This window comes from Xiphias gladius, chromosome 6, assembly GCF_016859285.1.
Source record: "Xiphias gladius isolate SHS-SW01 ecotype Sanya breed wild chromosome 6, ASM1685928v1, whole genome shotgun sequence".
Lineage (NCBI taxonomy): Eukaryota > Metazoa > Chordata > Actinopteri > Istiophoriformes > Xiphiidae > Xiphias > Xiphias gladius.
In genome coordinates this window covers 190,001-207,147 of record NC_053405.1, presented here as the reverse complement: position 1 = coordinate 207,147, position 17,147 = coordinate 190,001, and the positions used below count along the sequence as shown (strand labels likewise).

At 41.2% G+C, this 17,147-nt stretch overlaps 1 protein-coding gene across 3 annotated transcripts in view; it reads left to right on the top strand.

Moving 5' to 3' along the window:
* tmem259 (transmembrane protein 259) overlaps positions 1-17,147 on the top strand; it is a 23,426-nt gene that overhangs the window by 5,865 nt on the left and 414 nt on the right. The window contains exons 3-12 of one of the 3 annotated variants that reach the window (XM_040127990.1): positions 1,859-2,161; positions 4,158-4,308; positions 5,988-6,098; positions 6,302-6,424; positions 8,206-8,306; positions 8,514-8,571; positions 8,982-9,065; positions 9,551-9,683; positions 10,352-10,451; positions 12,712-17,147. The exon at positions 12,712-17,147 is cut by the window's right edge and continues 414 nt beyond it. In XM_040127990.1, the coding sequence (XP_039983924.1) occupies positions 1,859-2,161; positions 4,158-4,308; positions 5,988-6,098; positions 6,302-6,424; positions 8,206-8,306; positions 8,514-8,571; positions 8,982-9,065; positions 9,551-9,683; positions 10,352-10,451; positions 12,712-13,503 (1,956 nt within the window). In that variant the 3' untranslated portion in view covers positions 13,504-17,147. Of the gene's footprint in view, positions 1-1,858; positions 2,162-4,157; positions 4,363-5,987; positions 6,099-6,301; positions 6,425-8,205; positions 8,307-8,513; positions 8,572-8,981; positions 9,066-9,550; positions 9,684-10,351; positions 10,452-12,711 lie in introns of all 3 variants that reach the window. The other 2 variants (XM_040127988.1, XM_040127989.1) reach the window with 2 other exon arrangements.

The window sequence follows — 17,147 nt, the reverse complement described above, 5'->3', positions numbered from 1 at the left end:
ATAAACTGTAAGGATTTTTAAGAGAAGGTTCAACATCACAGATGTCGGGTAGAACTATATCTCTGATAAATTTTAAAAAATACATCGAACGTGAAATTTGGAGCAGATTTGACAATGTTTATTTGAGTTACTTCCTGTGAACTTCCTGTGTCATGCCAAACATGGAAATTCAACACCATGCCACACAAATGCAATTGACCGAAAACCAAAAAGCTTTGCAATTTAGCTTCGGGAAGGTCTTTAGATTGCACTGACCAAATTTGAAGTCGCTCTGGTTAATTCTCCATGACGTATTTGTTAAAGTACAGTGCCTGCAAATGGCAAAAAAATGCGATAAAATTGCACAGTAAATTCAAAATGGCCAACTTCCCTTTGGGTTTAGGATATGGCTCCAAGGGACCATTTTTGTAGATCTAAATATGATACACATGCTTACCAGTTTTAGCACATCTAGGTGAAACATGTTGTGATTGTTACCTCGGTAAAAATTTCTAGGGGCGCCCTCGAGTCATTTTGTCAGACCCATGCCCATGACCCATATCACATATCAAGTTACGCCACTTCTGATGCATGTGCAAAGTTTTGTGAGTTTTTGAGCAACCCTAGCACCTCAGAAATGCTAAAAGTAATTAGGGGGCGCCACAGAGCCAACTTGCCACAGCCATGCCCAATTGTGATATCAAATCGAAATCTCTACTAGTTTGAAAATGGGTGCAAAGTTTCATGAGTTTTCGCGCATCCTAAAGGCCAAAAAATGTGTTCGTGAAATGAAAATTGATGCAAAAAATGCAAAAAATGATGAGAACAATGATTGTTCCGAATTTCATGAACATCCAAGCAGCTTTATCTCAACATGACCTTGCGTTCGGGGGCGCTATGGAGCCCACTGGCCAAGCCCGAGCCCAATCACTGCAGAACTTTGCAATTTTTGCCAATTCTGACATTTGCTCTACTGAGCCATTTTGTAGCTTTCTACTGAGTCAAATTAGATTTAAAGCGATAATTTTGGAATTGTGACAACACTACATTCGTCAAGCCTCTTCAAAACATCTCCCTTCTCTGAAATATTTCTGCCTAGACACCATCTGAATTCTCGCTCCCCACAGGTCAGGACTCCTCTGCAGCTCAAATAAGTATTTACCAAGAAGAATGATTTCCTCAGTTAAGAAATTATTTTACCCCTAGTTGTAAAAGCGGGAGAGGAGAACATCTTTGATCAACTCAGTGAACCTGGACGACATAATCAAACTCTGTGGAAAACCACAACAACAGCAACAAAATGTTCTTGTAAATTGAGCAGGTGTGTCTAATCTGCAGGAATGAGGATTAAAATGATAGGATTTTGAATGGTGTTCAGTCTTGCTCCATCAGATTAACAGCAAATCACTTTCAGGCTTTTCTTAGACAACACTTAGTGATTTTTATAGATTGCTGAGTCATAAAACACAGTACTGAGTCATGATAGGAACACCTTTTAAATACAGTTTACTGAGTGAGTAGTTTGTGAATCAATGCCAAACAAACTTCAGCGTTCTGAGTTTAGTTCAGTAGGGCAGGAACCAAATCCTGTGTCCATGTGCAGGACACCTGAATTAAGCATGTGGATGGCAGACCACACTACTGACTTAAAACTACCATATAATGATGTAACAATTGAGTGTAAATACATTAAAAAGCCACAATAGAAAATGTGTGACGGGATTTAAGTGTTTTTTGATGATAATGTTAAATGTTCATTCTTTACTGTGTGACAGAGTTTCAGTGCAGATTTAGATAATTTCATATTTCATACATTTTCAACGTTTAGACGTTAGTGTAGAAACCCTGACAATAATAACTCCTCCCTACTCCTCCTCAGGCGCTCTTCGTCCTCTTCATCCTCGCCTACATCCACATCGCCTTTTCTCGCTCGCCCATCAACTGTCTGGAGGTGGTAAGAGAGCGCTGGCCTCGTGATGGCATCCTGCGGGTGGAGATCCAGAGGAACTCCAGCCGAGCCCCTGTCTTCCTGCAGTACTACGACTCCACGGGCCTCCAGGAGGAGTTAGACACTGAGGATGGAGGAGGAGGAGGAGTGGGGCTCAGTCTTGCAGCGCTGCAGGAGGAAGAGGAGGAGGAAGAGGAGATGATTCTGGATATGTTTGACAACAGCTCAGTGCAGGTGAGCAGAAAGTCTTAGGTTCTGTTCTTTTCACAGCCAAAACAAAAGGACTCAATGAGTGTATGACGAGGTCCATTCATGTTTGTTTCCAGGTTCGTCTTTTATTTATCGCCCTGTTAAGTCAGTCTGACCTTGAGTACTTTGTGGTTAATGTTTAAAATGGTAAGCACTTTTTTACTAGATATAATCAACCAGTCTTTATTAACATGCTATGTACCATAATCCTTTAAAGTGGCCTTTAAACCTCTTCTTAAAAAGCCTACTCGTGATCCAGATGTAGACCCATATCTAACCTTCCCTTTCTCTCTAAGATCCTTGAGAAAGCTGTCGCCAACCAGTTGTGTGACTTTCTGCATAATAGTTTATTTGAGGATTTTCAGTCAGGATTTAGACTGCATGATAGCAGAGAGACCGCACTGGTGAAAGTTACAAATGATCTTCTAATTGCATCGGACAAAGGACTTGTCTCTGTACTTGTCTTGTTAGATCTTAGTGCTTCATTTGATACCATTGACCATCATATCCTATTACAGAGAGATTGGAACCTTTAATTGGAAATAAAGGAACCTCTCTGAGCTGGTTTGGGTCCTATTTATCAGATAGATTTCAATTTGTGTACGTTAACTAAGAATCGTCCATATTCTCAAAAGTTAGTCACGGAGTTCCACAAGGTTCTGTGCTTGGACCAGTTCTATTCACCTTAAATATGCTTCCATTAGGCAATATTATTAGGAAACTCTCAATAAACAACCATTGTAATGCAGACGATATGATGCCGTTGCCCTGGCCTCCAGCACCACTGTTAGGACTCTCTGAGTTATCTTTGATTAGGATATGTCCTTTAACTCCCACATAAAATGCTTTTGTTACCTCTAGACTGGACTACTGTAATTCCTTTTGATCAGGCTGCCCCACTAACTTTGTGAAAAGCCTCCAGTTGATCCAAAATGTTGCTGCGTGAGTACAGCAAGGAACTAGGAAAAGAGATCATATTTCTCCTGTGTTAGCATCACTGCATTGGTTCCTTGTAAAATCCAGAATAGAATGTAAAATACTCCTCCTCACCTACAGAGCCCTTAATGGGCAGGCACCATCATATCTTAAAGAGTTCATACAGGGTTTTCCCTACCATTGTAAGACTTAGCCGCAGCGCCTACACTGAATGAACAGGAGAATCTATGCTAGAGTTCTCTACCGCTCTGGAGAGAAAGGTCACCATACTGACCCAAAGATAAGACAATATTATATTTTTGGAAATTTGGTTTGAAATAGTGGGGATCGTCTTATATTCAAGGACGAGACAATTAAATGTTCATTACATCAGATTGTGTTTTTGAATGGAGAGAGTACCAATGTAACTACGGTCTTCTACAGAGAGTGATGCATTATGGGTTCTTTGTAGCTTTAATGTGTTTCTAGAATAGTGAGTGTTTTCGAGTCCGTCTATAGTGAATCTCTCAGAGTTCATCAACCTGAAAAGTTTTTGGTTAATCCACTTTAACCTGCAGAACCTTCTGAAGGCTAGTGTAACATGTTCTGCTGCCACACAGGAAATAAATTCATGACGAGTGAAAAAAAGTTCACAGCGTCTCCCAACCCAGAGATGAACCGCAGAGAAAAACAGTCAAGAATTGCGTCTTCCACAGATGAGCTCAAAATGACTGAAGTCTGAAAAAATGTTAACTGTCAGAGAAATAATTCAGCGAGAGGAATGAGACTGAGAGAGGAATCGACTGGCTTCAGTAACTCAGTCAGCTGACTCGTGGCCAGATGGTTATGGGAGGATGTGAAAACTGCAGTTCAAATCCATTCACTATAAGTGATCAAGTAGCTGGTTCAGCGTTTTGCTCGAAGACACTTTAGCAGGTGGATGGGAGGAGCAGGGGACTGAGTCACCTACTCTGTGGTTAGAGGATGACCCGCTGAGACACAGCAGGAACTGGGATGGACCTGTTCTCACCTCTCGGCTCTCTCTGTTTTCTGTTTTCTTCTGCAGTTTGAGCTGGACATCGAGCCTCGTCTGAAGCCCTCTCTGGTTGGAGGAGGAGGAGCAGCGGCAGCAGCAGGAGCAGCAGCAGAAGGAGGAGGAGGAGGAGGAAGAGGAGTGAACAACAGCCAGGACGTCTCCTTCAGCCAGACCACTAAAGGTATGCAGCCACTGAGGGACTCAGTGTCTGAGCTGGAGATGATGACCAGAGCAGGTAAACCCTCGTTCACCTCCTCCTCCTGCTCCTCCTTTTATTCAAGTGAATTAGTTTTCTCCCTGTTATAACTGATCTGTAAACAGCTGAATTTGTCCTTCACACCAGCAGGCGGCAGCAGAGTGATGTTAAACAAGAACTATCCAGGCTGTTTGTCAAACCCTGATTTTTGTTAAAAAGAAATGTAAAGTAAACTCCAGCTCTCAGCCCACACATTAACAGATTAATGAGCGACAGCTGTAACACACTGGTAAGAAATGTTAGTAGAGAAACATGTCACGAAACTCAAATGAATGTAAATACAGACTGCTGCAGGAGCTCATCAGGATTATAGTTCTGACCAGTCGGGAGCTACTAATGTAAGATCAGGACTCGTACTGATCAGGGCAGGTATTGATGAGAACCTGTACTGATCAAGGTCTGTACTGTTTGGGGTCCGTATTGATCAAGCATGTAGTAATGAGTCTACAGAAGTGAGTAAAGTACCAACTGTAGATTAAAACAATCGTTGTCTGAGTTTGAGCAATAAGACACTTTTATCAGTGACTTCCTCGTTATTACAGCCAGCTCTCAGCTGATCACATGATTGCGCTCATGTCTGATCAGAGAGGGTATACCCAATCAGAGATATAGATCGACCCTACATCAGTCATTTCTTACATTCTTTTAAAATATTCTGTAGTTCATATAAAATTATCATTTTTAAAAAGTTAATTTTATTGGTGTAAAATCTTCAAATCTCCAGGAATAATAATGAACAATCTGATATATTTATACTATAAAAATGTAGAAGTGATCAAATAACAGGAAACTGACTGAAATGGAAACATACTGTGTGTGTGTGTGTGTGTGTGTGCGTGCGTGCGTGCGTGCGTGCGTGCGTGCGTGCGTGCGTGCGTGCGTGCATGTGTGCATGTATATACGTGTATGTGTGGATGTGTGTGTGTGTATACACATAAATACATGTATATGTGTTGTTACTGTATGACAAAGAAAAGCAGCAAATCTTCTATTTTTTAGGGCTGAAATATGAAAACATTTTACATTTTTTCACTAGGTTTGCTTCAAAAATGAATAATTGATGATCCTTTTTCTGTTGATAAACTAACTGTTTCAGCTCTATTAGACAGTGACTGTAAATCAAATGAGTGTCAGATTTATTCTTGTTTGTTTGCAGCCTGATAAAAGAAAATGTGCTTAAACATCCTATCAAATGTTCAAATGCAAATAATGACTAAAACTGCTCTGTTCTTAATAACAATACATGAGCTGAAGCGGTGTCATCAGTATTATTATTGTTGTTGTTGTCATTATTATTATTACTGTGATCATACAAAAAACATGGTCATGCTCAGCTCTATTTCTGTGTTGCAGTCATGGAGGATCTACTCTATATAAATAGTTATTATTCTGAAGTTTGCGAGTAAAGTGAAAGATTTTTGCTTTTATCTTTCACTATAGTCCAAATTTTGACTTTTAGCAATTTGATAAACACAGGCTGTATCTCAGCAGCCATCGCTGCTCAGGATGTTTTTTTCAACTGGTAAAAGACTGATGGCAACCTCTGTGTTACTGTAATACAGAACACATCCTCTGACCTGAGAGCTGTTGTTGTTGTGTTTCAGTGTGGCCTCAGGAGGAGTACATTGTGGAGTATTCTCTGGAGTACGGCTTTCTGCGTCTGTCTCAGAGCACCAGGCAGAGACTCAACATCCCCGTCATGGTCGTCACTCTGGGTCAGACACCAAGAAAACCCTCCTCACGGTCACATGACTCTAACCTGAAACACCGGCATGCCTCACATGACCCTAACCTGAAACACCTGCCTGCTTTACAGTCACATGACTCTAACCTGAAACACCTGCCTGCTTTACAGTCACATGAATGGTTGTGAAGGTGGAGATGATGGAGCTGCTTCCTGAAACCTGTCTCTGTTTAGATCCCATGAAGGACGAGTGTTTTGGTGACGGATTCAGTCGTTTTCTGCTTGATGAGTTTTTGGGTTACGACGACATCCTGATGTCCAGTGTGAAGGCGCTCGCTGAGAATGAGGAGAACAAAGGTAGAAAGACACTGAGGATACAGAGAGAGAGAGACAAACTTTTAAAAGCAACTTTAATGTAAACACGAAAAGTCACTTATTGACAGTATCTGTGCAACATTTAAAGAATCAGAGAAAAATTATTAGTAAACTCTAGACCTGCAGGCAGGTATTAACTGGTTCCCAGCACAGACATAAGAAAACATTCCACCAAGGTTGGAATGTTTCTGACAGGTATTCCAAGCGTGGTTAAACTAGCTTCGCGTAAACCCCTTTTTACTTTATAACTTTTGCATTTCATTTTTTTAGAGTATAAAAACTCTTTTAATAACTTCTGTTCATGAGAGTCCATAAATGATACATGCAAACATTCATGCTGATGGCATTTACAGCATATGAGTAGTTTGGAAAAACACTTTTAGCATATTCAGTGATTTCGTGCAGATTCGACTCATAGCCTAAGAGGAGTCCAAAAAAGTAAGTTTCGCATTTTCGCAAAAAAAAAGTATTGGCAGAAATGGGCGTGGCCTATACCAAGAGATCCAGCTAAATTTAAGGAACGTGTGCACATAAGGTTTTTGAAAGTGCGATGTACTATGTGAGAGTTACTGGTCAAAACGCACTAAGCTTGAGTATAGCTTCACCTGCTGGTGGACATGTGTGATTTTTGGTGTCTGACGTGTGCACCATTCTGTACCTCACCTGAAAATTTCACCTACATAACTTTTACAGTGTATGCTGCAGTACCGTTTTTACCACCGGAAATAAATAAATAAATAAATAAATAAAGATATATATCGATAGATAGATAGATAGAAAGAAAAAGAGAGAAAAACCTGAGCACCGCAGGTACTGGGGGCCACACATGCCCAGCCCCTCAGGCTTGGACCCCTAATTACTTCATTGTCCACCACTGAACAACTGACATCATTATAACGACATTGACTTACAAACACAAAATTTCATCAAGTAATGAAATTTAGAATCAATTTAAACTGCCTTTTACAAAGAGAGATGAACATGGACTATTTCTTCACACAGTTTTCCTTCTATCGTGTTCTTTCTGGTAATGTATATAAAAAGGTTAGCTTCACCTACAAATTTAAAAGTTGCCGCTTTGTTTATTACTTTTCTTGTAATCTGCTCCGAAAATAAAAAAAATTTAGACCACACTTCTTTAGAGGAATTAAACATTAAACCAAAACACCAAAAAGCTACCAAAGTCTTCTGTAGTCTAAAACACATGAAAAATGGTTTCCACCAACTCTACAGGAAGGACAGTCATTAGAAAGTGTGATTAATCACTGAGATAAGAGAATTCACTGCAACAGCTCCATGTAATATTCTCCACTGTAAATCACCTGAGCGCTTGTTTAAAGGTAGCTTATAAAAAACTCGCCAAACTGGTAACAGTGTTACCAACACTGAGGCCATTAACATGCATCTCAGGTGATCCGATCACAGGATGACAGCTCTAAGTACGTCAGTTCACACCTGCCGTTAACGTGTCTTCACATGCGTTGCGAGTGACCACTTATGATTGGCTCTCAACTCTGGCTCTATATGCAAATAAACACATACATCAATTCTGTTTGCAAAGAGGAATGTGTTGTTGTCAACTCAAGGAACAGCTGTATATACTGGTGTATTCAAGCACTCTCAGCCTGGATGTTATAATGATGATGAAAATATCTAGTTGCGCTGTAAGAGCCAGATTTCTGGTTTACCTGGTGTTGGATAAATCAGATTAGCGCAATAAGCCGACAGTAACCTTGATGATTTCTCTGTGTGGTTCTCTGCAGGCTTCCTGAGGAATGTGGTGTCTGGAGAACATTACCGCTTTGTCAGCATGTGGATGGCAAGAACCTCCTACCTGGCCGCCTTCGTCATCATGGTCATATTCGTAAGTAAACAAGATGCAATGATTTCAATCATCTTTTAAACACAGGAAACTCGGTTTGACTTTAAATCAGAGTTTATTAGGTTACATTGTTATTATTATTATTATTATTATTATTATTATTATTATTATTATTATTATTTTTTTTTATCATAGGTTCTTTTGTAATATTTAGTTCAGACCTGATGTTGGATGTTTTGTGGTTTTCAGACTCTCTCCGTGTCCATGCTGCTCAGATACTCTCACCACCAAATCTTCGTCTTCATCGGTCGGTTTCCTCTGAAAACTCACATCCACATTGCAAATACCAGACCAGTATAATGTAACTCAGTCCAGTCCAGTCCAGTATAATGTAATCCAGTCCAGTCCAGACCAGTATAATGTAACCCAATCCAGTCTAATCCCAGTACAGTGCAGTGTAATCCAATCCAGTCGGGTCCAGTTTGAGATGTTTGAGAACTTAGATAACTGACTCAGACCATGCCAGACAAGTTAAATGTAACCCAGTTCAATTCTAGTCCAGTTCAGTTTAGTCCAGCCAGGTCCAGGTTATGTAGAAGAGCTAACGAAGAAGAAGACTGTAGAAGTTTATATTTAGATACAGATCAGACTGTTAAAACCTGACCTCTGATCTGGTGGATCATTGTGTTGATCTGGTTTTCTGTCTGTCCTCCTCAGTGGATCTGCTTCAGATGTTGGAGATGAACATGACAATTGCCTTCCCAGCAGCCCCTCTGCTCACTGTCATCCTGGCCCTCGTTGGTAAGTTCACATCCTGGAAACTGGCTCAAACTATTCACACAGTCTGGGTCTGAGTCTGGGTCAGGTCTTGGGCAGGATTCACCTTAAATCAAGACAGATAAGTCCCACGTCCCTAAGTCAAGACAGTCAAATCTTGAGTCGAGACAAGACCACGCTGAAATTGAGTCTTACTTTTCACGCTCAGGACAGTTAGGATTGACAACTCCTGGGTCAGGACAGACAAGTCCAAGACAGACAGTCCCAAGTCCTGAGCCCAGACAGACAACACAGTCAGGTCCCGGGGCAGGGCCCTCAGGACCAACAAGTCTGGGGTCACCACAGTCAAGTCCTAAGTTGAGGCGGAAGATGAGGTTTATTTCGCCGGTTAATGAAATGTATATTTTTTGGTTCTGGTTGTACGTCAGATGTTTTCAGACCTTGAGTCTCGCAGTTAAAATCTGGAACGACCACATCGGTGTTGACCTGATTTCACTTCCTGTCATCAGGTATGGAGGCCATCATGTCGGAGTTCTTCAACGACACGACCACGGCCTTCTACATCATCCTCATCGTCTGGCTGGCTGATCAGTATGACGCCATCTGCTGCCACACAAACACCAGCAAACGCCACTGGTTGAGGTGAGTCACATGGCAAACACTGCCTCATGCCATTGACTCATTTAAAACCAATGACCGCACAAGATGAAACCATCACCTTTGAACCCTTAAATAATTCTCCATGTACTACATGCTACAAACAGACCAGACACTTTAATCTAAATCAGACAGAGATCCTGCATTTGTCCTTTTAATTTTGAAAAACTAAAGCCCTTAATTTGAAAAGGCCTTAATGAACAAATGAAGTAGGTTTTAAGGGCTTCATGACTTTCCCTTAATTTCCACATGAATGTGAAATATTTGACAAGACCATGAGTGATGAATTTAAGGTGTTATTAAGGTAAAGGGACTCGGGTCACGTTAAGGCTCTGAAAGTTTTTCAGCTGCTAATAAGATTTTACTTCCTGTTCACTAATAAGATATATAACCGGTTTACCAGGTTGGGTAAACGTGGTAATTTATAGAGTTCTTGCTTGTTAAAAACCCTCAAACTCTGCAGGTGATACAATACAAATACCTTACATAGGAGAGTCAGTTAATTTATGTATTCATTGTTCCTTTAAAATCCCATTAAAATACATTAATCACAGCATTATTACTGGGTCAATTAATTAATTTTTTGAATTAGACGAAAAAAACGTTTGTTTCTGTGTCTGAAAATGAATCAGTGTGAATGTTTGTGTTTTCAGGTTCTTCTATCTGTACCACTTCGCCTTCTATGCCTATCACTACCGCTTCAACGGGCAGTACAGCAGCCTGGCCCTGGTCACCTCCTGGCTCTTCATCCAGGTCAGAACCAAAATCTTCATCATCATCAAACTCAAACCCTGAGAGGAAAACACTGCTTTTGTTTCAAAATGAGAGCACTGTTATCTCAGTGAAAGGATAAACAAATCAAACCTCTGACTTTGACCAAAGAACCAAATAATCTGGATGAGAATTAATAAAATCATTACAGCCTGATATCAAGAAATTAATCTGGGTTAGTTAAGCAGCATTTGAAAGTGTGACTCCGTGATCCTGGATCAGACTCAAGAGTGACATTCAAACCAGCAGCGGAGTGGTTCGATCATTTATATTAAACTAATTTATTATAATAATATAATTTAATATTTATAAATAATGAACCAAATTATTTAGTTTACTCGGGTTCTGGATAATAATTTGTATTAACCAACTGGATCCAGAGTCACTGCGCTGGTACCTGAAGATGTGAAATTAAATCAGTATCAGACACAGAGAAGTAACAGCTGCAGACTGCTGACTGTTTCATCTTATGGATTTTTAAACCAAATGCAAAATGTTGAACTGTGAGACTCTGCTGCTGCGCTGAAACAGACAGATCATCTTGTCATTAAAGTCGCTGCTGATGACTGTTTTCCGTTTGATATGGGATTTTGGGAGCTTATACTGATATTGATATTTGGGATTTTTAAAAAATCTGTTTTCATATTTACAAAAATGACAGAATTTAGAGACCTTAGCTGAGCAGAGGAACTTCCTTTGACTCAGGACACAGCTTCTGTGCTGCCAAACCAAAACTACAATGAAAACAAAACCTGTCTGAAGAGTCGGGTCAATTAATTTTAAACAAAATACATTGAAAACAACATACATTCACCAAAGTGCTCTACAGAGAAATTAGATTTTAAGATTATTTGAATGATTATTACAATCAAATGAAAACAGAGTTATCAAGAAGATGTAAGTTGATTAATAAGAACAAAGAATATTTGGATAACTCATAAAAACACAACAGCATCGCACGGAGAACAAATAAAATAAATAAACTGTGTGAGAGGTCGTGTTTTCATGACTACTACTAAAAGGCTAAAGGAAAGAGAGAGAGAGAGAGAGAGATCTTTAGATGAGGTTCAAAGATACCAGTGTATCAAAGACACAGTTCATGGCCAACACTACACTAATCTTATGTGTTGATAAGAAAATCCAGACCTGTTACCTAGTGTGCCAGACAACAGAGAGAAACTACCTGAAGTGGTGCTCAGGTCTCAGATGTTGGAGGTTCTCTTTATTTCAGTTGCGACGCATCCAAATCGATTAATCATTTAATAATGATACTAATAATAATAATCTTTATTTACAGAGTACTTTTAAAACCCAGGTACTTCACAGAGGGCAGCAAACCAAAACAGGCAAATCATAATATCATTAGATTTTAAAACAGATAAAAACCAATTTAGTGTAAGATTAAAAACGAGAAAATTTAAAGGGGCTATATGTGAGTTTTCTCTAGCGCTGAACGTGGTATCTTTCTGGGAGTTGGTGGCGGTGATGGTCGCTGCCAAGAGCTCCAGCCATTGTTGAGTTTACAACACGAGAGGTTAGTATACGTCCTCTGGGCAGCTCTACTTCTTCAGGACGGACCGGGCGCTACAGTGACTCGCTAGCGGAAAGCGACGAGACGGGCCGGTTGGGCCGGGGCTAGCTGGTTAGCATGTTAACTTCAGTAGAAGAAAAGAGGTGATAGAGAGAGAAGTTAATCCAGAGTTAACATTGGTGTTGCTTTCCACCTCTGGAGACAGCTCTTGGTGAGTAAAGGAATGAAGTTTGATGCTCAACTCGCAATGTTTCTGCTAGACTGGTAAGTAAACAGCTGTTAATGCTAACGTTGGCTATGTAGCAATAGCGAACACTCACATATAGACCCTTTTAAAATAAAGGAGAAAAAAATAAGTTCAAAGAAGATAAAAACTCAAGTAAAATCAGATAAAGCTCTCCAATAAAAGTATGTTTTAAGAAGAGATTTAAAATATGTCACTGACTCATCCAGTCTGATTTCCTCAGGCAGGTTGTTCCAGAGCCTGTGGGTCCTGAAACTCTCTGTCCCATTTAGTTTTCAGCCTCCGGAACAGATAAAAGATCTCAAACTATGTACCAGCCCGTATGGTACTAAGCGGTCAGAAATACGTCAGGGAGAGAGGCGGTGAAGAGCCTTAAAGTGATCAGTAAGATCTTCAAATCTGTTCTAAAATATGCTTGGAGCCAGTTTAGAGACTGTCACTAACATCCTTCGTTTCCTCCTCTTCAGCACTCTATGATCTACTTCTTCCACCACTATGAGCTTCCTGCCATCCTGCAGCAGATCAGGATCCAGGAGATGCTACTGCAGAACCAGCAGGCAGGTCAGGCCAACCAGACAGCACTGCAGGACAACCTGAACAACAACAACGGTGCTGCGGCTGCTGCGGCTGCGGCTACTGCTGCTGCTGCAGGACCAGGACCAGGACCAGGACCAGGACCAGGACCTGCCAACACCATCCAGCCAGGACCCAACAACACCACCCAGCCTCAGACTGACCCCCAGTCCTCCTCTTCTTCCTCTCCACCAGCAGCAGCAGGAGGTGGAGGAGAGGTGAGGTCAGAGCTGAACTGGGTAGCTCAGACGGCTGCCATCATCACTGAAGCTCTGTCCTCCTCTGCCCAGCACCCCTCTGTTGACTCCATCGAGCACCACCCTGTCAGCGGAGGAGGTGCGACAGGAGGTCAGGGGTCAGCAGGAGCGGGAGAGATCAGCATGGTGGCAGAGTTCAGAATGGGAGGAGGAGGAGGAGGAGGAGGAGGAGGAGGAGGTGGTGGTGAAGATCCAAATGTCGTTACAGTAGAAATTAAAACCACAGCAGGAGGTGCCGACCCTCCACCCAGCCATCCAATCAGAGGGCTGCAGGCGGAGGCAGGGCCCTTGGAGGTGGGGCCCTTGGAGGCAGGGCCCTCGGCTGCAGCGTCCCCACACACAGACTGCCCCCCCTCACAGAGTCCAGGTACAGACTGGGACTGCGGACCACCACAGCAGCAGCAGACCTCCTCACTGACCCTTTCCTGAGAGTCCAGGTGTAGTCCTGCTGACATCATCTCACCTGTCTGACACTGTGCCTCAGTCTGTCAGCTAATCAGGGTGATTCATAAGCGATTAATTAGTGATCAGCTGATCACGGAGGGGTTTTCCTATTGATTCACATCTGACCTCAGATCAGGAACCAAACCTCCAGCTGCAGTCTGAACCAGTCAAAACTACATTTTTATTTTTAAATTTAAACAGATATCTGATTAATTCATTAGTTCAGTGTTTTCCAACCTGAGGGTCGGGGCCCTGCAAGCAGTCACAAGATTATAGATGATAGAGTGTTGATTAACTAGTCAACTAATCAACTAGTTGATTCATCAACTAATTGTTGCAGCTCTACAGCAGACCACAAAGTTCAGTTCATCACCGCCAGTCCTCAGGTTTCCCGTCTGTCAGTCTGATTAGACTACGGCTGCAACTAACGATTATTTTAGTCATCACTTTATCTTATTCTTACCTAATTAATCTATAAAATGTTCATCTAAATTTCTCACGGTCCAATGAGGTGTCTTTGCGTTTTTGTTTTGTCCCAAACTCAGTTTGTAAATCTACTGTCACACGAGGCAAATAAAACGCAGAAAATTCTCACATCTTAGAAAATGGCACTCTGTGATATTTGGTATTTTTGCTTGAAAAATTACTTTAATAATTAGTCTATTTAAATTGTTGACATTTAACTTTCTGTCGATCAAATAATTGATTAATAGGCCAATTGCTTCAGCTGTACATAAAACGTATTTTTTTTTAGGGACACGCGAGCACAATATAAACTAAAATAATAAAGCTCTTCAGACTAGACTCACAGGCCGACAGGATTCAGTAACAATGCAGGACGACAGCGTGGCAGATTCCTATAAACATCTATGAATCAGGTGATTTTCGTTGAACCTGCAGAGGTTGGTAATCTGATTTAAAAACTGTTACTGTTTTCTCTCCATGCTTCACCTGAAAACCTCCTTTTAAATATAACTCCACTGATATCCTGTATTTAATCCCATGTTCAGATTTATACCAACGCTGACTTTCTCTGATATCTCTGATTCGTCTGAGCTATAGAGCTGTTTCCAGAAACTATTTAAACACATCAGTGAGAGACACACACTGTAGTTTATGCTGACTCAATCCCCCACACACAACGTCCCGCTGCCCCAAATACTCACTACAGCAGCAGATGTGGATTAATCTGCCGCTGAAAACATTCCCCATCAAATGCACTGTTTCTTCCTGTTTGATAGAAACTACAACCAGCAGCTGTTTAAGGAAAATTACTGAGGCTGTTTTAAAATGAAACTAAATTTCTGTGAATGGTTTCTTAAAAATTTACGTCTTCAATAGGAGCCAATGGGCTCGGAGCTGAGAGCCACAGACAGAGGAGTGAAGTCAGTGTTAAGAGACAGACTAACACATTTTTGGGATTCATTGATTTAATAAGAAGAATATAGATAAACTAGATTGAACCTCTAAACTGAGCTGAAATCTTTAAAATCGGCTGACCGCTGAAATGGCTTGAAACACGTCGAGGGAAAATCTGCACAAAGTGAAGAAGCTTCACTGATTCCCCGAAAAAGATCAAATCTAATTTTTGTTGACCCTGATGATCAGTTATTGATCAGTGATTCTGTGTTAATCAGCCCTGATTCTGACAGATTGAAACACAAACTCTGAACTGTGTTGATTTTTTTTTTTTTTTTTTTTTCCTTTTTTTTTCCCCACCTGCTTTTATTTTGAAGAAAAGACTCTTTTAGAAACAGGAAGTTTGTTTTGGAATGTCTTGGCGAATCAGGACTTCCTGTCAGAATGGATGCCTTATCAATAATCCTCAGACTGTCTGTGGACGCTTCAGAGACATCAGCAGCGGCGCAAGCTGATTGGTTGTGCAATATGACGCCAGCTGTGTCACACCTCAGGCCCCAACTCCTGGTAGGGGGTGGGGGGGCTTGACCTGTGTCCCCAGAATGCATCACGGGGACCAAGTCCCCTAAACGCATCACAGTAACAGGCCACGTCGTCTGTGATGCGTTCAGGCGATTGAAGGCAAAAAAACTGCTCGTGCAGTTAAAATGAGATGTCCACTGGTGCGTTCAGGTGCTCGTCAGCTTCATTGTCGAAGCTGTAGACCTCAGGTCTGTTCCCTACTGATAAACTGTCCTGTGATTGGTTATTTCACGTCATATCATACACTAAACAAAAAAAACCTAAAAATCTACTGAACAGACCAACACGTAACATGTTGCTACATTTTTGGTTGGCTCTGTTAGTGTTTCTAATATCTGCAGCCAGGCGTTAGCGTCACGGTCATAAGATGTCAAAAGGCACAAAGCATGTGACACGAAATTAAACATCATCTTCAAACTAAAATATAAACCAAAAAATAAATGCTCCTAAATACAACAAAAACAAATACAATGTCATTCATCTCTAACCTGATGTCTTACTGGGTGACTTCATATTTAATGGAAACCAGTACGACAGTGACAATATGTCCCAGTGCTTGTGAATCTTCAAGATGATGTTGCGTGGAGCCGGTATACTTTACCTGTCAGTCTAGTTTAAAAATGAAGCGATCCAGCCAAAAATAAAATCCCCGTCTGCCATTTTCGACAGGTTCGAAACCTAATTTCATTTATCGTTGGCTCTGTCTGTGTTTCTCATATCTGCAGCCAGAATGAGAATTGGGATTTTCCAGACCAATATTGTGAAATTCATTGCATTGAGTTTCTATAAATTAAACTACAGCCCTGTATATGTTGAGTACATAATATTAAACAAGATATGATCATCTAAATATAAACTTATCTTGTTTCTGCATGAATGCATAGGACTGATGGACATGGACTTTTATAGCCCTTCTTGCCAACGTTGGTCTTTTTGAAAAGCAAGACAATAGTCAAGTCTGTATTTAGTGAACATCAAAGTTATTTCCGGCGTGGAGCGGTGTCTCTCCCTCGACAAAACCATCTTTGACTATATTGTACGGACACAGCGAACACGTTGACCAGAGGACAGCCAACTCACAGAATTACTGTTCATTCATTTACAGCTCAGCGTATTTGTTGGTGACAGTTTCCGGGTATTAAGACTCCGTTCATTATGTATCCAAAGTCCCAGTCGTTACAGGGGGAGGTGTCCAGTCACTGACCAGGACGGGTGATGTTTAAACCACCCCCCCTTCCTTACAGACAGAAATGCAGTCCACGCGGGGGTAAAGTCAGACTTTGTTAATCCTACTACAGAGTTTAAATCCCGGAACCCAAACCGGATCTCCAGGTTAACCTGATCCAGTCTGGGACCAGTCACATGATCTATGAGTTATTGATCCCGGATCAGTCAGTGACACCTGATCACAGATGAATCATCTAAACGCACCGATAACCAGGTGATCTGCAGTGAACTGTGGACGGAGGGACAGACCGCCGCCTCATCAAACCACTCGTGGTTTTTTTTTTGTTTGTTTGTTTTTTGGGGGGTTTTTTCTTTTCTTTTCTTTTTTTTTTTTAGTGTTGTGATGGAGGCGGAGCCTGAAGTGTGACTCAGCATCAGAGACAGACACTGATGGACTTTGGGGGTACTGGGGGGATTTTTGTGGGAGTTTTTCTTCTTTGTGCCTCTCTGCTGGATGGCTG